At 46.9% G+C, this 22,591-nt stretch overlaps 2 protein-coding genes across 4 annotated transcripts in view; one reads left to right on the forward strand and one right to left on the reverse strand.

The window, feature by feature from the left end:
* LOC134993276 (protein sel-1 homolog 3-like) overlaps positions 1-3,183 on the forward strand; it is a 161,582-nt gene extending 158,399 nt beyond the window's left edge. Inside the window, exon 23 of the mRNA XM_063950860.1 lies at positions 2,565-3,183. Coding sequence (XP_063806930.1) covers positions 2,565-2,666 — 102 coding nt within the window. The 3' untranslated portion in view covers positions 2,667-3,183. The remainder of the gene's footprint in view (positions 1-2,564) is intronic.
* Positions 3,184-6,295: 3,112 nt separating this feature from the next.
* ART1 (ADP-ribosyltransferase 1) overlaps positions 6,296-22,591 on the reverse strand; it is a 78,438-nt gene continuing 62,142 nt past the window's right edge. For 2 of the 3 annotated variants that reach the window (XM_063950861.1, XM_063950863.1), the window contains 2 exons: positions 9,631-9,669; positions 6,296-9,243 (listed from right to left, as the gene is read on the reverse strand). In XM_063950861.1, the coding sequence (XP_063806931.1) occupies positions 9,146-9,243; positions 9,631-9,669 (137 nt within the window). In that variant the 3' untranslated portion in view covers positions 6,296-9,145. The remainder of the gene's footprint in view (positions 9,244-9,630; positions 9,670-22,591) is intronic. The other variant, XM_063950862.1, reaches the window with a different exon arrangement.

Consider the following 22,591-nt stretch of genomic DNA (forward strand, 5'->3'; position numbering starts at 1 on the left):
GGCTGGTGATGTTATGGCTGGAGATGTTATGGCTGCTTAGTAGACCTAGTGTTATGGCTGGTGAGGGGACCCAGCATCGTGGCTGGTGATGTTATGGCTGGAGATGTTATGGCTGGTGATGTTATGGCTGGTGATGTTATGGCAGGAGATGTTATGGCTGCTTAGGAGACAGGCTGGTGAGGGGACCCAGCATTGTGGCTGATGTCATGGCTGGAGTTGTTATGTTCTGGTGATGTTATGGCTGGAGATGTAAAGGATGGAGATGTTATGGCTGGAGAAGTAATGGCTGGAGATGTTATGGCTGGATATGTTATGTTCTGGTGATGTTAAGGCTGGAGATGTTATGGCTGGAGATGTTATGGCTGGAGATGTTATGGCTGGAGATGTTATGGCGGGAGATGTTATGTTCTGGTGATGTTATGGCTGGAGATGTAAAGGATGGAGATGTTATGGCTGCTTAGGAGACCTAGTGTTATGGCTGGTGAGGGGACCCAGCATTGTGGCTGGTGATGTTATGGCTGGTTATGTTATGGCTGGTGATGTTATGGCTGGAGATGTTATGGCTGCTGATGTTATGGCTGCTGATGTTATGGCTGCTGATGTTATGGCTGGTGATGTTATGGTTGGAGATGTTATGGCTGGTGATGTTATGGCTGGAGATGTTATGGATGGTGATGTTATGGCTGCTGATGTTATGGTTGGAGATGTTATGGCTGGTGATGTTATGGCTGGAGATGTTATGGATGGTGATGTTATGGCTGGAGATGTTATGGCTGGTGATGTTATGGCTGGAGATGTTATGGATGGTGATGTTATGGCTGGAGATGTTATGGCTGCTGATGTTATGGCTGGTGAGGGGACCCAGCATTGTGGCTGGTGATGTTATGGCTGCTTAGGAGACCTAGAGATACTGTACTCTTCCTGAACACTCTCATGTGATAAAGACAATCTACATAAAAGTTGCCACCAACTCCTCAGAAATGATTATTATACAAAATAGAACGTAGGCACTTCACACCCAAGATATCAATACAGTGACAGAATTCATTTCAAATAAAACCAACACTATAGATAGATGTTAATAATGTTGACTTAATACCACAATAAAGAAAAAGTTTGTAGCAACCCTGGCACTTGTTTGGTTTCAACTGATGCAACATCTCAGCAATTAACTCTTTAAATGTGATGTGTTCTGTGACTAAGGGGTCTATTTACTAAGCCTTGAGCAGAGATAAAGTCGCTGGTGATAAAGTACCAGCCAATCAGTTCCTAACTGACATTTTTCAAGCACAGCCTGTAACATGTAAGTTAGGAGCTGATTGGCTGGGACTTTATCTCTGTCCAAGGCTTAGTAAATAGACCCCTCAATAGAAGAGCAAATTCATGAATAACACTAGTCCCAAGCTAACACTAACATAATCTCCTGCTACATTCCTCTAGTACTACAAGACCCCAAATTGCCACTCCCAACGCGTTTCTAAAGTGATTCCCGTAACATGCATATCGCGCCCATAGTAATAAGGTTTAGCTGCGTAAAGGGTTGGGCGACTCGCTGCACCGGGGGTAGCAAGCTGAAATTATGATACCATGCCCCCCATCAGCAGAAACAGAACAGGTGTGGAAGCGGGCAGAAAGAATTGTATACCACCCATAGAGTGTTTTGGGCTGATGTAGAAGTGAATGTAAGTTGGCTATAAGTACGCCTGCAGAAATACAAATGTGGAAGTGTATGCATCTCTCGCACCACCCCTATCAATATGTTTTGTTTTGCAGCTATTGTCATTATCTGTGCACAATTGCCCTGTCCTTGGTGTAAGAGATCCGTCTGAAATCAATGTGTCTTTGTGTACACACAACTCAGCATAGCCCACAATTCCATAGACACGCCTTCAACACACCCTCACTAAATTATTTCAATACACAAATGCCCTGTTAACCTCCAGTTATGCTCCTACAGCTGCAAAGGAGATGTGACTGAGTTGTGTGTGACTATACAACGCCAATACTTGTGTACACATGGTTCTGCAGCATACACAGTGCAGAACCATGCAAAATCCATCTGCTTAACCGACCCAACCATCTCTGCATCAGCCCCCTTTTTATTATTTTCCCTCACCACCTTGATAAAGACTAATGAGGTGAAACGCGCTGGTATTGGCAGTCTGTAGTCTGGGAGTGTCCAGCATCTGACACCACCTTGATAAGGACTAATGAGATGAAATGCGTTGGTATTGGCGATCTGCGGTCTGGAAGTGTCCAGCATCTGACACCACCTTGATAAAGACTAATGAGGTGAAACGCGTTGGTGGTAATCTGTGATCTGGAAGTGTCCAGCATCTGACACCACCTTGATAAAAAAACTAATGAGGTGAAACGTGTTGCTATGGCAATCTGTGGTCTGGAAGCATCCAGCATCTGCCACCATCCCATCTGTACCTGTAGTAGTATTTACTGTATATAGCACCAGCATACGCAGTAGCGCTATAGCCTGCATCTAGGCTCACCTCACAGGGCTGATTTCAGCATTATGGACATTAACCTTCTCACTGCTGGTTTTCTTCCAGTGTTCCAGCGCAGCTGCCATTGCGCTTGTCACAGCGCTCAGCTTGATGACGGTATTTGGGAGATTACAGAATGCAGCACGGAACCTTCAGCTGTCTGTGTGATGAGAGAGACGTCTCCTGTGTCCGCAATATGTTCAGCACGGGGCTGTCTCTTATCGTCCTATCATGTCAGTGCCTTGAACTCTCTGTGAGGGGTTTTCTCATCTCAAACTCAGGACTTTTATACTAAGGGATCTGCACTCAAACTTGACGTTGGTTGGTGGCACAAATGTTACAGGAACTTGATCAGCGCATTTTCCAAACATTTTTTCCCAAATATATTTTTTCATCGTCAACCAAATTTTTATTGATTTTACTGCCAGTTATATTTCTACATGATGGACTGCTATGCGCAGGGAAAAGCTGCGTCAGAACACGGAGCCTCTCTCGCCGTGTTTTCCTGAGGGATCTGAGGGATGAACCTTGCAGACGTAGAGAAATATTCCGTAGAATATAGAAATAGAGCTACAGCTGCTGCTAACTACAAGTACCACGTAGCCTTTCCCGCAGATTCTATTTCACATGTGACTTCTCTTTGTTGGCTTACAGGTTTTTTTTAAATAAATTATTTAAAGTACAATCTTTACGGGATTTTTGCCACAAGAGATTAGATTTATCACATTTTATGCTTTGGTGAGGACTAGATTGTAAAAGCACAGAATTCTTACATTCCTATGGTATTTATTATTCTATTCATTGTCATTTTTAGCACAAGGGGGTATATTTACTAAGGTCCCGATTTTGACCGAGATGCCGTTTTTTCTTCAAAGTGTCATCTCTGTAATTTACTAAGCAAAAATCACGGCAGTGATGAGGGCATTCGTAATATTTTGGAAGTCCTAGGAAAAAATCACGAATCAATACATCATCGGTCAAATACGCCTGCAATTTGGTAGAAATCGGGAATTTACTAAAAAGTGCAAAACACAAACACTGCCGACAATAGCCAAACACTGCCGTGCTAAAATACAAATCGTGAAAAAGTGCTAAAAAAAACAGACCTGCTTTTTTATCCCGTGTTTGTATAGGCATGCACGGATCCTTGAGATCCGTGCATGTTTTTCAGTGGGAAGGGGTGGGAAATGTTATAATTAAAAAAAAAAAAATGCGTGGGGTCCCCCCTCCTAAACCAAACCAGCCTCGGGCTCTTTGAGCCGGCCCTGGTTGCAAAAATATGGGAAAAAAATTGACAGGGGTTCCCCCATATTTAAGCAACCAGCACCGGGCTCTGCGCCTGGTCCTGGTTCCAAAAATACGGGGGACAAAAAGTGTAGGGGTCCCCCGTATTTTTGAAACCAGCACCGGGCTCCACTAGCTGGACAGATAATGCCACAGCCGGGGGTCACTTTTATACAGTGCCTTGCGGCCGTGGCATCAAATATCCAACTAGTCACCCCTGGCCGGGGTACCCTGGGGGAGTGGGGACCCCTTCAATCAAGGGGTCCCCCCCCCAGCCACCCAAGGGCCAGGGGTGAAGCCCGAGGCTGTCCCCCCCATCCAATAGGCTGCGGATGGGGGGCTGATAGCCTTTGTTGAAAGTAATGAATATTGTTTTTAGTAGCAGTACTACAAGTCCCAGCAAGCCTCCCCCGCAAGCTGGTACTTGGAGAACCACAAGTACCAGCATGCGGCGGAAAACCGGGCCCGCTGGTACCTGTAGTACTACTACTAAAAAAATACCCCAATAAAGACATTACACACACACCTTGAAAGTATAACTTTAATGCATACATACACACCACCATATACACATACTTACCTTATGTTCACACGAGGGTCGGTCCTCTTCTCCAGTAGAATCCATGGTGTACCTGTTGAAAAAATCCTACTCACCAAATCCAGTGTAGTGGGCTCCTCGGATAATCCATTTGTAATCCACGTACTTGTAAAAATAAAAAAACGGGACACCCGACCACGAACTGAAAGGGGACCCATGTTTTCACATGGGACCCCTTTCCCCGAATGCCAGAAACCCCCTCTGACTGATGTCTAAGTGGGTTTCTTCAGCCAATCAGGGAGCGCCACGTTGTGGCACCCTCCTGATCGGCTGTGTGCTCCTGTACTGTCTGACAGGCGGCACACGGCAGTGTTACAATGTAGCGCCTATGCGCTCCATTGTAACCAATGGTGGGAACTTTGAGGTCAGCGGTTGACCGAAAGTGACCTCACCGCTGACCACAAAGTTCCCACCATTGGTTACAATGGAGCGCATAGGCGCTACATTGTAACACTGCCGTGTGCTGCCTGTCATACAGTACAGGAGCACACAGCCGATCAGGAGGGTGCCACAACGTGGCGCTCCCTGATTGGCTGAAGAAACCCACTTTGACATCAGTCAGAGGGGGTTTCTGGCATTCGGGGAAAGGGGTCCCATGTGAAAACATGGGTCCCCTTTCAGTTCGTGGTCGGGTGTCCCGTTTTTTTATTTTTACAAGTACGTGGATTACAAATGGATTATCCGAGGAGCCCTCTACACTGGATTTGGTGAGTAGGATTTTTTCTACAGGTACACCATGGATTCTACTGGAGAAGAGGACCGACTCTCGTGTGAACATAAGGTAAGTATGTGTATATGGTGGTGTGTATGTATGCATTAAAGTTATACTTTCAAGGTGTGTGTGTAATGTCTTTATTGGGGTATTTTTTTAGTAGTAGTACTACAGGTACCAGCGGGCCCGGTTTTCCGCCGCATGCTGGTACTTGTGGTTCTCCAAGTACCAGCTTGCGGGGGAGGCTTGCTGGGACTTGTAGTACTGCTACTAAAAACAATATTCATTACTTTCAACAAAGGCTATCAGCCCCCCATCCGCAGCCTATTGGATGGGGGGGACAGCCTCGGGCTTCACCCCTGGCCCTTGGGTGGCTGGGGGGGACCCCTTGATTGAAGGGGTCCCCACTGCCCCAGGGTACCCCGGCCAGGGGTGACTAGTTGGATATTTGATGCCACGGCCGCAAGGCACTGTATAAAAGTGACCCCCGGCTGTGGCATTATCTGTCCAGCTAGTGGAGCCCGGTGCTGGTATCAAAAATACGGGGGACCCCTACGCTTTTTGTCCCCCGTATTTTTGGAACCAGGACCAGGCGCAGAGCCCGGTGCTGGTTGCTTAAATATGGGGGAACCCCTGTCAATTTTTTTCCCATATTTTTGCAACCAGGGCCGGCTCAAAGAGCCCGAGGCTGGTTTGGCTTAGGAGGGGGGACCCCACGCAATTTTTTTTTTTAAGTGTAAACATTTTTTTTTTTTTTTTACAAGGTGCACAATGAAGCCCTGCACGGATCTCTCAGATCCAGCCGAGATTCATTGTATTAAAGTCGACAGTGTTTTACAAGTCACTCACGTAAAACACTGCCTAAAAAAACGAATGACATCGACATCGGAAAAACCGAAAATGCAGAATACGGCAGCTTAGTAAATTAGTCGTAATCAATTCAAAAAGTTGCATATTTACACTTTCGATGTCATTCGTGATTGAATTTTGACCTCAAACGGGAAAATACGATTCTTAGTAAATTTACCCCAAGCTCTGTAACTGAGCATGCTGGCACTATCAACGCAAGCCGACACTATCAACACAAGCCGACACTATCAACGCAATTCTCGGATGTGTACGGCAAACACAAACTGTGACACCAAATCTTCAAACACCGTAGAAATCAAATCTTCAAACATTGTTCAAATTGTTCGAGCTAAGTAAGAATTTAGAAATACTTTTTTTTTATTTCTTAAATAGATCTTTTTTTACAGTTTACAAATATGTAAAAATACAAATCTTAATACAAACAGCAAACCAGAAATCTCACTCTCTGCCTATCGATGATTGTAGCGGAACGCACTCATGAACTTTAAAATTTTGACATTTGACTGAATTTGAAACTGGTTTGAAATTTTTTGGGTGCATCTCTGTAAACCTTACACACAATATATAATTTGTTTGGGGGTAATAGTAATATTACAATTAAAGCTACAGTACAATCTAAACATTTGGTTCTGGTAACTGAAGTTGCAACCCTTCGGTAAGTATCCGTGAGTCTACTACAACATATAACATTGCTTAAATGTACAGCAAGAGCGCTTGTGTCAGTCTAAAATAAATATTAACTATTTTTGGAAATTATATTTGTATTATTTTATTACCAGAACATATTGTAACTGTAATAAGTGATGACAGTAAAGTTTCCATAGCTAAAATGCGCATTTCAGAGACACGTTATCATTGTCATCATCATCACCTTTTTGTAAGGAGCCACAAAACACTGCAGCGCTGGACAGACAGAGTAGTAAGTCATAGAAAATATAAATCACACATAAATACTGCATACATGGTGGAGGAAGGAGGCACAGATGTGAGACTGATGATAGAGAGGTGTCTCTGCTTGTTAGATGGTAAAGCTGAGACAATAGGAGTGGAGGATGGAAGGGTAGCTGGTAGAACCTGCACAGGGATTAGTATCAGGTATGGACAGGATCGGCTACAGGGAAGAGGAGGGTATACCAAGAGCAACTGAAAGACTGATGGCTGGGAGAGTCTGCTCAGGTTTGTTACAAAAGTGAAGAGCGACCAGGGAGAGAGTGAGGTGGTTATCAGATAATTGGTGAGAAGCAGGTCCACAAGGGTGTGCAGGAGAGTATCATGACAAGGTTAGAGATGTTTCTATCTGGCCACAGGTGTCATTGTTTATAGAATAACATAGCTGGAGATTTGGGGTAAGTACACAACCTGTCTTGGGGGGGGGGGGGGTAAGATTAATTTATTATAAGAAGAGGACACCTCCCATTGACTGTATTAGGAGAAGACATTTTCAAGTGACTGTGTTAGGAGAAGACATCTCCTATTGACTGTGTTAGGAAGAGAAGACATCTCCCAGTGACTGTGTTAGCAGAAGACCTCTCCCAGTGACCGTGTTAAGAGAAGACATCTCCTATTGACTGTGTTAGGAAGAGAAGACATCTCCCAGTGACTGTGTTAGCAGAAGACATCTCCTATTGACTGTGTTAGGAAGAGAAGACATCTCCTATTGACTGTGTTAGGAAGAGAAGACATCTCCCAGTGACTGTGTTAGGAAGAGAAGACATCTCCCAGTGACTGTGTTAGTAGAAGACATCTTCCATTGACTGTGTTAGGAGAAGACATCTCCAAGTGACTGTGTTGGGAGAAGACATCTGTTGACTGTCTTAGGAAGAGAAAACACTCCCATTGATTGTGTTAGGAGGAGAAGACATCTCCCAGTGACTGTGTTAGGAGGAGAAGACAGCTCCCAGTGACTATATTAGGATAAGATATCTCCCATTAACCGTGTTAGGAGGAGAAAACATCTCCCAGTGACTATATTAGGAGAAGACCTCTCCCATTAACTGTGTTAGGAGGAGAAGACATCTCTAAGTGACTGAGTTAGGAGAAGACATCTACAAATGACTGTTAGGAGAAGATATCTCTAAGTGACTGTGTTAGGAGAAGACCTCTCCCAGTGACTGTGCTAGGAAGAGAAGGCATCTCCCAGTGACTGTGTTAGGAGAAGACATCTATTGACTGTCTTAGGAAGAGAAGACACTCCCATTGATTGTGTTAGGAGGAGAAGACGACATCTCCCAGTGACTGTGTTAAGAGGAGAAGACATCTCACAGTGACTGTATTAGAAGACATCTCCCATTAACTGTGTTAGGAGGAGAAGACATCTCCAAGAGACTGTGTTAGGATAAGACCTCTCCCAGTGACTGTGTTAGGAAGAGAAGGCATCTCCCAGTGACTGTGTTAGGAGAAGACATATCCCATTGACTGTGTTAGGAAGAGAAGGCATCTCCCAGTGACTGTGTTAGGAGAAGATATCTCCAAGTAACTGTGTTAGGAGAAGACATCTCCAAGTGACTGTGTAAAGAGAAGACCTCTCCCATTGACTGTGTTAGGAAGAGAAGGCATCTCCCAGTGACTGTGTTAGGAAGAGAAGGCATCTCCCAGTGACTGTGTTAGGAAGAGAAGGCATCTCCCAGTGACTGTGTTAGGAAAAGACATCTCCTTTTGACTGTGTTAGGAAGAGAAGACTATCCCATTGATTGTGTTAGGAGGAGAAGACCTCTCCCAGTGACTATGTTAGAATACATCTCCCATTGACTGTGTTAGAAGAAGACTCTCCTATTAATTGTGTGAGGAGAAGACATCTCCCATTGATTGTGTTAGGAGAAGACCTCTCCCAGTGACTATGTTAGAAGAAGACATCTCCCATTGACTGTGTTAGAAGACTCTCCTATTGATTGTGTTAAGAGGAGAAGATATCTCCCATTGATTGTGTTAGGAGGAGAAGACATCTCCCAATGTCTGTGTTAAGAGAAGAAATCTCCCTGTTATGGTTTCAGGAGAAGAAGATATCTCCCAGTTACTATATTACAATGAGAAGACATCTCAGAGTGACTGTATTACAAGGAGAAGACATCCCCCAGTTACTGTATCACATGGAGAAGATATCTTCCAGTTACAGTACTGTATCAGGAGTAGAAGACATCCCCCAGTTATTGTATTACAAGGAAAAGACATCTCCCAGTTACTGTATCAGGAGTAGAAGACATCTCCCAGAGGTTGTGTTAGGAGGACCAGTACACTGACAAGCATTATTTCCAGGGAATTTATCTTCATCTGGGTGCTGGTGGCTGTAGGGATAACATAGAACAGAACATTATTAGAAAAATAAAGTTATTTAAAACAATTATTTCCATTAACATGACCTTCTCCCTCCACATTACACTGTAGGAAGGATATTATGATGTAGAAAGGAACTGTTGTATCAGCTTTCTTATTTTTCCCCATAGTGGGATTTTCTGGATCACAGTGGACAAATCGCCTGGATCAGCTGCTAAAGGATTCTCTCATTTTGCCTATAATATAATGCACCAGGTTACGGCCTGCTGCTGTACAATACCCGCACTTCTCAGGTGACCCCATTTTACAAGTAATTATGTGAACGTGACAAATAGAGGATAATAATCAGCAGAAAGTTCTTCTGAGAACAAGCTCATCTCTGAGGATGCATTTATTACCTGAACTGAACGGGCACCACTTCAGTTTACATTTTCTTTCTGTGAAACACAAATATGACGTTATTGTTACAATGTTGCAGCACTGAGAGCACACACAGCATGTATCCACACAGCCGGCTGTTACAGGATGACATAGCTGCGCCCTGCTGCAGAAGTCTGCTCGGGCTGGCGTAAACGCACGCTGATGACAATGACTGTTTCCGCAGCCGGATGGATAGGGGTGGTACGTAGAGATGAGCGGGTTCGGTTCCTCGGAATCCGAACCCGCCCGAACTTCATTTTTTTTTACACGGGTCCGAGCGACTCGGATCTTCCCGCCTTGCTCGGTTAACCCGAGCGCGCCCCGAACGTCATCATCCCGCTGTCGGATTCTCGCGAGACTCGGATTCTATATAAGGAGCCGCGCGTCGCCGCCATTTTCACACGTGCATTGAGATTCATAGGGAGAGGACGTGGCTGGCGTCCTCTCCGTTTATAGAGAAGAGAGTGAGACAGTAGAGAGAGACACAGTAGTAATTTTGGGGAGCATTAGGAGGAGTACTAGTAGTTACTTGCTGAAGTGATAGATAGTGTGACTGTATTATCTGACTTGTGGGGGAGACACTGACAGTGGGGAGCAGTTAGAGTCTAAGAGCAGGACTCAGGAGTACATATAACGTACAGTGCACACTTTTGCTGCCAGAGTGCCACACTGCCATTGTGACCACACTGACCACCAGTATAATATATATTGTGATTGTCTGCTTAGGAGTACTACTTGCAAGTTGCTGATAGTGTGACCAGTGACCTGACCACCAGTTTAATAATCACCACTAGTGAGTTTAATATATATATATATATATATATATATATATAATTGTATATAATATATATATAATATTGTATACCACCTACCCGTGGTTTTTTTTTCTTTCTTCTTTATACATACTACTATAGTAGCTTACTGTAGCAGTCTGCGGTGCTGCTGAGCTGACAGTGTCCAGCAGGTCCGTCATCAGTCATTACATAATAAATATATATACCTGTCCGGCTGCAGTACTAGTGATATTATATATATATATATATTGATTTCATCTCATTATCATCCAGTCTATATTAGCAGCAGACACAGTACGGTAGTCCACGGCTGTAGCTACCTCTGTGTCGGCAGTCGCTCGTCCATCCATAATTGTATACCACCTACCCGTGGTTTTTTCTTTTTCTTTCTTCTTTATACATACTACTATAGTAGCTTACTGTAGCAGTCTGCGGTGCTGCTGAGCTGACAGTGTCCAGCAGGTCCGTCATCAGTCATTACATAATAAATATATCTACCTGTCCGGCTGCAGTACTAGTGTGATATAATATATATTGATTTAATCTCATTATCATCCAGTCTATATTAGCAGCAGACACAGTACGGTAGTCCACGGCTGTAGCTAACCTCTGTGTCTTTTAGTTGTGCCTATTAAAAATATGGAGAACAAAAATGTTGAGGTTCCAAAATTAGGGAAAGATCAAGATCCACTTCCACCTCGTGCTGAAGCTGCTGCCACTAGTCATGGCCGAGACAAGGAAATGCCAGCAACGTCGTCTGCCAAGGCCGATGCCCAATGTCATAGTACAGAGCATGTAAAATCCAAAACACCAAATATCAGTAAAAAAAGGACTCCAAAATCTAAAATAAAATTGTCGGAGGAGAAGCGTAAACTTGCCAATATGCCATTTACCACACGGAGTGGCAAGGAACGGCTGAGGCCCTGGCCTATGTTCATGGCTAGTGGTTAAGCTTCACATGAGGATGGAAGCACTCAGCCTCTCGCTAGAAAACTGAAAAGACTCAAGCTGGCAAAAAGCACCGCAAAGAACTGTGCATTCTTCGAAATCCCAAATCCACAAGGAGAGTCCAATTGTGTCGGTTGCGATGCCTGACCTTCCCAACACTGGACGTGAAGAGCATGCGCCTTCCACCATTTGCACGCCCCCTGCAAGTGCTGGAAGGAGCACCCGCAGTCCAGTTCCTGATAGTCAGATTGAAGATGTCAGTGTTGAAGTACACCAGGATGGAGGAGGATATGGGTGTTGCTGGCGCTGGGGAGGAAATTGACAAGGAGGATTCTGATGGTGAGGTGGTTTGTTTAAGTCAGGCACCCGGGGAGACACCTGTTGTCTGTTTGAGGAATAGGGCCGTTGTTATGCACACCAGTGCCTGCAGGAAAGTATTGGTGTCAGAACTGTTATGCACTCCAGTGTCTGCAGGAATGTACTGGTGTTTGAACTGTTATGCAAAACAAATGGACTCACAGACAAACTGGGGAATATGACATAACGTACACAGAAGGTGATAGGGTAACAAAATACACACAAAGTGAACAGAGAAGCCCAGAGGCTAAGGAACTGGGTATCTCCCTTGTATTAGAACTGCTCAGATAGAAAAAGCAAGATGTTGTGTTTTAATACGTAAAGAACCCGAAATGCCTGTTGCTAAGGGCAACAGCAAAACCCTAAAGGGTTACCAACGGGTGTGGCAGTAAACTCCTTGGTCAGAGATGGAATGATAGACACAAGGAGATTCTCCACAATCCTAATTCTCACTTGCAGTGCACAGGTTTTAGCTTACTGCCACTAAACTGACCCCTGACACCTAGCACAGTGAGACAGGATTAGACAGGCAAGTCTTAGAATACAGCCGCAAACTTGCTAAGTTCACAGAGTAGTAACAGAACCCCAGCAAGCTAAAACGACTGACTCCAGTCTTACTGCTAGGTCTGGATTGGCAGAGTGTAATACCAAATCCCCAGGCCTATTTGCAGTAAGCAAACAAACAAATACAAAGCTACACAGTACTTGGCTAACTTTCATGAACTGACTAACCAACAAAGATTCAGCAGCATCTGCTTACCCTGAAAAGAGGCCTTATAAAGCAGGTGCTGTCCACGCCCCACTCAGACCTCACAGACTGTGAGCACAAAAACCAGCACCGGATCCCCTGCCGTGCACAGAGCCTATAACCACTGCACAGCAAAAGACCCGAACCGGAGTATCAGCTGCGCTCAGGTTACTCCACTAGCACTTGTCTCCCGGTTGCCATGACGACGTGGCAGCACAGGGCAGGAGGACCCTAACAGTACCCCCCCTCTGACGAGGGGTCAAAGAACCCCTACCACCGGGTTTATCGGGGAACTGCGAGAAGAAAGAGCGTATCAGTCTGGGGGCATGAAGATCACAACTGCGCACCCACGACCGCTCCTCCGGGCCATACCCCTTCCAGTGCACCAAAAATTACAGCCGACCCCGAACCACCTTGGAGTCAAGAATCCTTTCAACAACAAACTCCCTCTGGCCACGTATCAGAAGAGGGGAAGGTCTTCCACTGGAAGAAGGATTACTAATCGCCCGTTTTAAAAGGGAACAATGAAATGTTTTATTGATACCCAAAGAACGGGGCAGATCTAACTGAAATGCCACCGGATTGATAACCCTGGTGATCTTATAAGGGCCGATGAACGGGGGCCTAACTTATGAGATGGCTGTCTCAACTTCAAATTCTTGGTAGACAACCAGACGAAGTCTCCTAATTTGAAGCTGCAGGGTCTTTTCCGCTTATCAAAAACCCTTTTGGTCACTAATGACACAGACACAAGGGCTTTCTTCACTTTCCGCCAAATACCTCTAAGGACCGAAACCACAGAGGAACCACCAGGCGTGGAGTCCAGGGGGTCAAAAGAATTGGCCTTAGGATGATGCCCATACACACAAAGGAAGGGAGAGATCCCTGTAGCAGAGTGAGCCGCGTTGTTATAGGCAAACTCCGCCATGGACAGATGAGCAACCCAGTCAGTCTGACACTTGGAGACATAACACCTGAGGAACTGCTCCAAGGGACTGGTTCACCCTTTCAGTCTGCCCATTAGACTGCGGATGGTAGCCTGACGACAAGCTGACAGAAATCTGGAGATCGGAACAAAATGCCCTCCAGAATTTGGCCACAAACTGGGATCCGCGGTCAGAGACCACATCAAGTGGCAACCCGTGGAGACGCACAACATGCAGCATAAATAATTCAGACAGGCCGTCTGGCTGATGGCAGCCCAACCAGTGGAACGAAGTGCGCCATCTTCGAAAACCTGTCAACGACAACCCAGATGGCTGTCATCCCCGAGGATTTGGGCAAGTCCACCACAAAATCCATTGAAATGTGGGTCCATGGCTTAGATGGGATAGAGAGTGGATGTAATGGGCCAACAGGAACCCCTCTAGGAGTCTTATTTCGGGCACAGATGTCACATGCCCGAACCCACTGATCCACATCCTTAGCCCACCGAGGGCCACCACACCGCCCTAGATAGCAACTCCCGAGTTCTGGCAATACCCGGGTGACCTGCCGACTTCTTGGCATGGAATTCCAGGAACACTCGCTGTCTTAACCTAGGAGGCACAAACAAAAGACCTACCGGAAGGTCTGGAGGAGCCTGCTCCTGTGCTCTAAGGACTAATGATAAGAGGTCCTGGGTAATGCCCACTTTAATACATGATGGGGAAACAAATGGGCAACGGCTCCTCGGTGGTCTCCTGGATTGGGAGCAAAACTCCGCGAGAGCGCATCAGCCTTGATGTTTTTTGACCCAGGGCGATATGTTATAAAAAAATTAAAGCGAGCAAAAAACAAAGCCCATCGTGCCTGCCTGGCATTGAGACGCTTCGCTGACTCTAATATGCCAGATTCTTATGGTCAGTGAGAATTGAGACTTAGCCCCCTCAAGCCAGTGTCTCCACTCCTCGAGTGCATCCTTAATAGCCAACAATTCCCGGTTACCCACGTCATAATTCATCTCGGCAGGCAAAAATTTACGGGAAAAGTAAGCACAGGGATGAAGGCGATTATCAGACACTCCCATCTGAGAAAGCACTGCCCCAATACCCATCTCAGAGGCATCCACCTCCACCACAAAAGGACGCTCTGGATCTGGGTGTCGCAGCACCTTGGCCGAAACAAATGCCCTTTTGAGACGGGCAAAAGCCGCTTTAGCCTCACAAGACCAGTGAGCAACATCCGCCCCTTTCTTAGTGAGTGCCACCAAGGGCGCCACTATAGACGAAAATCCAGCGATAAATCGTCTATAAAAATTCGCAAAGCCCAGGAAACGCTGAAGCGCCTTCAAACTAGTGGGCTGCACCCAATCCAGGACTGCCTGTACCTTGGAACCCTCCATTTGGAAACCTTCTGGGGAGATAATATATCCTAGAAATGCGATTTGCTGAACTTCAAATTCGCACTTCTCCAGCTTCGCCCCAAGCCGGTGGTCTCTGAGTTTCTGGAGGACTAAGCGTACATGCTTCCGATGTTCCTCCAGGGAATGGGAGAAGATTAGGATGTCATCTAAGTATACAACTAAGAATCTATCCAAATATTCCCTGAGCACATCATTCATGAAATCCTGGAAGACTGCCGGGGCATTACAGAGCCCAAAAGGCATCACCAAATATTCATAATGCCCTGAGTGGGTATTAAAGGCAGTCTTCCATTCATCCCCCTCTCTTATTCGGATTAGATTGTACGCACCGCGTAGGTCAATCTTAGAAAAAATGGTGGCAGTACGAAGCTGGTCAAACAAGACCGAAATGAGAGGCAGTGGGTATGAGTTTTTAATCGTGATACGGTTCAATTCCCTGAAGTCGATGCAGGGTCGCAACGAACCGTCCTTTTTACCCACGAAGAAGAACCCCGACCCAACTGGAGACTGTGAAGGTCTGATAAATCCCTTAGCCAAGTTCTCCTGAATGTACTCTGCCATAGCCTGAGTCTCAGGACGTGACAGGGAGTACAACCTGCTCTTGGGAAGCTTAGCATTTGGCAACAAATCAATGGCACAGTCATAGGGGCGATGGGGAGGTAGTACCTCTGCAACTTTTTTGGAGAACACGTCCGCAAAATCTGCATAACACCCTGGCAATCCTGGCAAACTTAGCTGCGAGAGCCTGACTGGAAGGCTCAAGCAACTCCTGAAACAATCAGTACCCCAACTAAGAATCTCCCCAGAGACCCAGTCAAATTGAGGATTGTGGGCCCTTAACCAGGGTAACCCCAACACCAATGGGGCAAAATTACAGACAGTCACATAAAAGGACAATTTTTCAGAGTGTGTGGCTCCAATAAACAAAGAAATCTGGCTAGTGCAAGAGGTAATTTTACCCTGGGATAATGGTTCCCCGTTTAACCCACAAATCTCAATTTCCGATGCCAAGGGTACTAAGGGAACAGAGTGTTTCAGGGCGAATTGGCGGTCCATAAAAACCCCGTCGGCCCCACTGTCCACAAAGGCCTCAGTCTTGACAGTTTGACCGAGGATCTTCAAGGTCACCGGAATGATAAAAGTCTTCTTGGGAAATTCTGACTTCTGGCCTGACAGGATATTTCCCATCACCCTCAGGCCCTGAAGTTTTCCGGCTTTTCTGGGCATGATACTACCACATGACCTTTATTCCCACAGTACAAACACAACCCCTGCTGTCTCCTCCGCGTCTTCTCACGCGAGGAGAGGCGGGTAGCCCCAATCTGCATAGGCTCCTCAGAAAATTCCTCAGAGTCTGAGGTTCCCTTGGGAAGGAAGGAAATCTCAGTCTCCCTTTCAAGCCTACGCTCTCTCAGCCGTCTATCCACCCGGATGGATAACTGCATGAGCTGATCCAAGCTATCAGGCAAGGGATATTGTACCAGTTGGTCCTTTATCTGGTTAGAAAGACCTCTTCGGTACTGGTGTCTCAGGGCTGGGTCATTCCACTGGGTATCATGGGCCAACCTCCGAAACTCCGTACAGTAAACCTCAACTGGCCTTCGCCCTTGCTTAAGGATCGAAATCTGAGCCTCGGCTGAGGCCGTCTTGTCAGGGTCATCATACAACATGCCCAGTGCCGTAAAAAAAGCATCAACACTTTTAAGCGACGGACAGTCAGGCTGCAACCCATATGCCCAGACCTGTGGGTCTCCTTGTAGCAAGGAAATCACTATGCCCACCCGCTGAATCTCCGACCCAGAAGACTGAGGCCTAAGCCGGAAGTATAGCTTGCAGCTCTCCTTGAAACAAAAGAACTGCGAGCGATCTCCAGAAAAACGATCCGGGAGATTTACTTTCGGCTCCTTAACCCCTGCAGGTGCTGCTGCTGCGGGAGCTCCGCCAGCAGCCTGGGAGGTGTGCATTTTAATGGACAAATCATTAAATTGTCGAGTCAGGACCTGCACCTGATCGACCACCTGTTGCAACGTATTTTGAGGGGTATGCTCCATATTCCCACAAAATTTCAACAGGAGTATTTGGCTGCTGAATATGTTATGCACACCAGTGCCTGCAGGAAAGTATTGGTGTCAGAACTGTTATGCACTCCAGTGTCTGCAGGAATGTACTGGTGTTTGAACTGTTATGCAAAACAAATGGACTCACAGACAAACTGGGGAATATGACATAACGTACACAGAAGGTGATAGGGTAACAAAATACACACAAAGTGAACAGAGAAGCCCAGAGGCTAAGGAACTGGGTATCTCCCTTGTATTAGAACTGCTCAGATAGAAAAAGCAAGATGTTGTGTTTTAATACGTAAAGAACCCGAAATGCTGTTGCTAAGGGCAACAGCAAAACCCTAAAGGGTTACCAACGGGTGTGGCAGTAAACTCCTTGGTCAGAGATGGAATGATAGACACAAGGAGATTCTCCACAATCCTAATTCTCACTTGCAGTGCACAGGTTTTAGCTTACTGCCACTAAACTGACCCCTGACACCTAGCACAGTGAGACAGGATTAGACAGGCAAGTCTTAGAATACAGCCGCAAACTTGCTAAGTTCACAGAGTAGTAACAGAACCCCAGCAAGCTAAACGACTGACTCCAGTCTTACTGCTAGGTCTGGATTGGCAGAGTGTAATACCAAATCCCCAGGCCTATTTGCAGTAAGCAACAAACAAATACAAAGCTACACAGTACTGGCTAACTTTCATGAACTGACTAACCAACAAAGATTCAGCAGCATCTGCTTACCCTGAAAAGAGGCCTTATAAAGCAGGTGCTGTCCACGCCCCACTCAGACCTCACAGACTGTGAGCACAAAAACCAGCACCGGATCCCCTGCCGTGCACAGAGCCTATAACCACTGCACAGCAAAAGACCCGAACCGGAGTATCAGCTGCGCTCAGGTTACTCCACTAGCACTTGTCTCCCGGTTGCCATGACGACGTGGCAGCACAGGGCAGGAGACCCTAACAGCCGTTGACATGCCTGGTGAAAATACCAAAAAAATCAGCTCTTCGGTGTGGAAGTATTTCACCAGAAATGCGGACAACATTTGTCAAGCCGTGTGTTGCCTTTGTCAAGCTGTAATAAGTAGGGGGTAAGGACGTTAACCACCTCGGAACATCCTCCCTTATACGTCACCTGCAGCGCATTCATAATAAGTCAGTGACAAGTTCAAAAACTTTGGGCAACAGCGGAAGCAGTCCACTGACCAGTAAATCCCTTCCTCTTGTAACCAAGCTCACGCAAACCACCCCACCAACTCCCTCAGTGTCAATTTCCTCCTTCCCCAGGAATGCCAATAGTCCTGCATGCCATGTCACTGGCAATTCTGACGAGTCCTCTCCTGCCTGGGATTCCTCCGATGCATCCTTGCGTGTAACGCCTACTGCTGCTGGCGCTGCTGTTGTTGCTGCTGGGAGTCGATGGTCATCCCAGAGGGGAAGTCGTAAGCCCACTTTTACTACTTCCACCAAGCAATTGACTGTCCAACAGTCCTTTGCGAGGAAGATGAAATATCACAGCAGTCATCCTGTTGCAAAGCGGATAACTGAGGCCTTGACAACTATGTTGGTGTTAGACGTGCGTCCGGTATCCGCCGTTAGTTCACAGGGAACTAGACAATTTCTTGAGGTAGTGTGCCCCCGTTACCAAATACCATCTAGGTTCCACTTCTCTAGGCAGGCGATACCGAGAATGTACACGGACGTCAGAAAAAGACTCACCAGTGTCCTAAAAAATGCAGTTGTACCCAATGTCCACTTAACCACGGACATGTGGACAAGTGGAGCAGGGCAGGGTCAGGACTATATGACTGTGACAGCCCACTGGGTAGATGTATGGACTCCCGCCGCAAGAACAGCAGCGGCGGCACCAGTAGCAGCATCTCGCAAACGCCAACTCTTTCCTAGGCAGGCTACGCTTTGTATCACCGGTTTCCAGAATACGCACACAGCTGAAAACCTCTTACGGCAACTGAGGAAGATCATCGCGGAATGGCTTACCCCAATTGGACTCTCCTGTGGATTTGTGGCATCGGACAACGCCAGCAATATTGTGTGTGCATTAAATATGGGCAAATTCCAGCACGTCCCATGTTTTGCACATACCTTGAATTTGGTGGTGCAGAATTTTTTAAAAAACGAGAGGGGCGTGCAAGAGATGCTGTCGGTGGCCAGAAGAATTGCGGGACACTTTCGGCGTACAGGCACCACGTACAGAAGACTGGAGCACCACCAAAAACGCCTGAACCTGCCCTGCCATCATCTGAAGCAAGAAGTGGTAACGAGGTGGAATTCAACCCTCTATATGCTTCAGAGGTTGGAGGAGCAGCAAAAGGCCATTCAAGCCTATACAATTGAGCACGATATAGGAGGTGGAATGTACCTGTCTCAAGCGCAGTGGAGAATGATTTCAACGTTGTGCAAGGTTCTGCAACCTTTTGAACTTGCCACACGTGAAGTCAGTTCAGACACTGCCAGCCTGAGTCAGGTCATTCCCCTCATCAGGCTTTTGCAGAAGAAGCTGGAGGCATTGAAGGAGGAGCTAAAAGGGAGCGATTCCGCTAGGCATGTGGGACTTGTGGATGGAGCCCTTAATTCGCTTAACAAGGATTCACGGGTGGTCAATCTGTTGAAATCAGAGCACTACATTTTGGCCACCGTGCTCGATCCTAGATTTAAAACCTACCTTGGATCTCTCTTTCCGGCAGACACAAGTCTGCTGGGGTTCAAAGACCTGCTGGTGACAAAATTGTCAAGTCAAGCGGAACGCGACCTGTCAACATCTCCTTCTTCACATTCTCCCGCAACTGGGGGTGCGAGGAAAAGGCTCAGAATTCCGAGCCCACCCGCTGGCGGTGATGCACGGCAGTCTGGAGCGACTGCTGATGCTGACATCTGGTCCGGACTGAAGGACCTGACAACGATTACGGACATGTCGTCTACTGTCACTGCATATGATTCTCTCACCATTGAAAGAATGGTGGAGGATTATATGAGTGACCGCATCCAAGTAGGCACGTCAGACAGTCCGTACTTATACTGGCAGGAAAAAGAGGCAATTTGGAGGCCCTTGCACAAACTGGCTTTATTCTACCTAAGTTGCCCTCCCACAAGTGTGTACTCCGAAAGAGTGTTTAGTGCCGCCGCTCACCTTGTCAGCAATCTGCGTACAAGGTTACTTCCAGAAAATGTGGAGAAGATGATGTTCATTAAAATGAATTATAATCAATTCCTCCGTGGAGACATTGACCAGCAGCAATTGCCTCCACAAAGTACACAGGGAGCTGAGATGGTGGATTCCAGTGGGGACGAATTGATTATCTGTGAGGAGCGGGATGTACACGGTGATATATCGGAGGATGATGATGAGGTGGACATCTTGCCTCTGTAGAGCCAGTTTGTGCAAGGAGAGATTAATTGCTTCTTTTTCGGTGGGGGTCCAAACCAACCCGTCATTTCAGTCACAGTCGTGTGGCAGACCCTGTCACTGAAATGATGGGTTGGTTAAAGTGTGCATGTCCTGTTTATACAACATAAGGGTGGGTGGGAGGGCCCAAGGACAATTCCATCTTGCACCTCTTTTTTCTTTCATTTTTATTTGCGTCATGTGCTGTTTGGGGAGTGTTTTTTGGAAGGGCCATCCTGCGTGACACTGCAGTGCCACTCCTAGATGGGCCAGGTGTTTGTGTCGGCCACTAGGGTCGCTTATCTTACTCACACAGCTACCTCATTGCGCCTCTTTTTTTCTTCTTTGCGTCATGTGCTGTTTGGGGAGTGTTTTTTGTAAGGGCCATCCTGCGTGACACTGCAGTGCCACTCCTAGATGGGCCAGGTGTTTGTGTCGGCCACTAGGGTCGCTTATCTTACTCACACAGCTACCTCATTGCGCCTCTTTTTTCTTCTTTGCGTCATGTGCTGTTTGGGGAGTGTTTTTTGGAAGGGCCATCCTGCGTGACACTGCAGTGCCACTCCTAGATGGGCCAGGTGTTTGTGTCGGCCACTAGGGTCGCTTATCTTACTCACACAGCTACCTCATTGCGCCTCTTTTTTTCTTCTTTGCGTCATGTGCTGTTTGGGTAGTGTTTTTTGGAAGGGCCATCCTGCGTGACACTGCAGTGCCACTCCTAGATGGGCCAGGTGTTTGTGTCGGCCACTAGGGTCGCTTATCTTACTCACACAGCTACCTCATTGCGCCTCTTTTTTCATCTTTGCGTCATGTGCTGTTTGGGGAGTGTTTTTTGGAAGGGCCATCCTGCGTGACACTGCAGTGCCACTCCTAGATGGGCCAGGTGTTTGTGTCGGCCACTAGGGTCGCTTATCTTACTCACACAGCTACCTCATTGCGCCTCTTTTTTTCTTCTTTGCGTCATGTGCTGTTTGGGGAGTGTTTTTTGGAAGGGCCATCCTGCGTGACACTGCAGTGCCACTCCTAGATGGGCCAGGTGTTTGTGTCGGCCACTAGGGTCGCTTATCTTACTCACACAGCTACCTCATTGCGCCTCTTTTTTTCTTCTTTGCGTCATGTGCTGTTTGGGGAGTGTTTTTTGGAAGGGCCATCCTGCGTGACACTGCAGTGCCACTCCTAGATGGGCCAGGTGTTTGTGTCGGCCACTAGGGTCGCTTATCTTACTCACACAGCTACCTCATTGCGCCTCTTTTTTCTTCTTTGCGTCATGTGCTGTTTGGGGAGTGTTTTTTGGAAGGGCCATCCTGCGTGACACTGCAGTGCCACTCCTAGATGGGCCAGGTGTTTGTGTCGGCCACTAGGGTCGCTTATCTTACTCACACAGCTACCTCATTGCGCCTCTTTTTTTCTTCTTTGCGTCATGTGCTGTTTGGGGAGTGTTTTTTGGAAGGGCCATCCTGCGTGACACTGCAGTGCCACTCCTAGATGGGCCAGGTGTTTGTGTCGGCCACTAGGGTCGCTTAGCTTACTCACACAGCTACCTCATTGCGCCTCTTTTTTCTTTGCGTCATGTGCTGTTTGGGGAGTGTTTTTTGGAAGGGCCATCCTGCGTGACACTGCAGTGCCACTCCTAGATGGGCCAGGTGTTTGTGTCGGCCACTAGGGTCGCTTATCTTACTCACACAGCTACCTCATTGCGCCTCTTTTTTCTTCTTTGCGTCATGTGCTGTTTGGGGAGTGTTTTTTGGAAGGGCCATCCTGCGTGACACTGCAGTGCCACTCCTAGATGGGCCAGGTGTTTGTGTCGGCCACTAGGGTCGCTTATCTTACTCACACAGCTACCTCATTGCGCCTCTTTTTTTCTTCTTTGCGTCATGTGCTGTTTGGGGAGTGTTTTTTGGAAGGGCCATCCTGCGTGACACTGCAGTGCCACTCCTAGATGGGCCAGGTGTTTGTGTCGGCCACTAGGGTCGCTTATCTTACTCACACAGCTACCTCATTGCGCCTCTTTTTTTCTTCTTTGCGTCATGTGCTGTTTGGGGAGTGTTTTTTGGAAGGGCCATCCTGCGTGACACTGCAGTGCCACTCCTAGATGGGCCAGGTGTTTGTGTCGGCCACTAGGGTCACTTATCTTACTCACACAGCTACCTCATTGCGCCTCTTTTTTCTTCTTTGCGTCATGTGCTATTTGGGGAGTGTTTTTTGGAAGGGCCATCCTGCGTGACACTGCAGTGCCACTCCTAGATGGGCCAGGTGTTTGTGTCGGCCACTAGGGTCGCTTATCTTAC

This window comes from Pseudophryne corroboree, chromosome 2 (genome assembly GCF_028390025.1).
Source record: "Pseudophryne corroboree isolate aPseCor3 chromosome 2, aPseCor3.hap2, whole genome shotgun sequence".
Lineage (NCBI taxonomy): Eukaryota > Metazoa > Chordata > Amphibia > Anura > Myobatrachidae > Pseudophryne > Pseudophryne corroboree.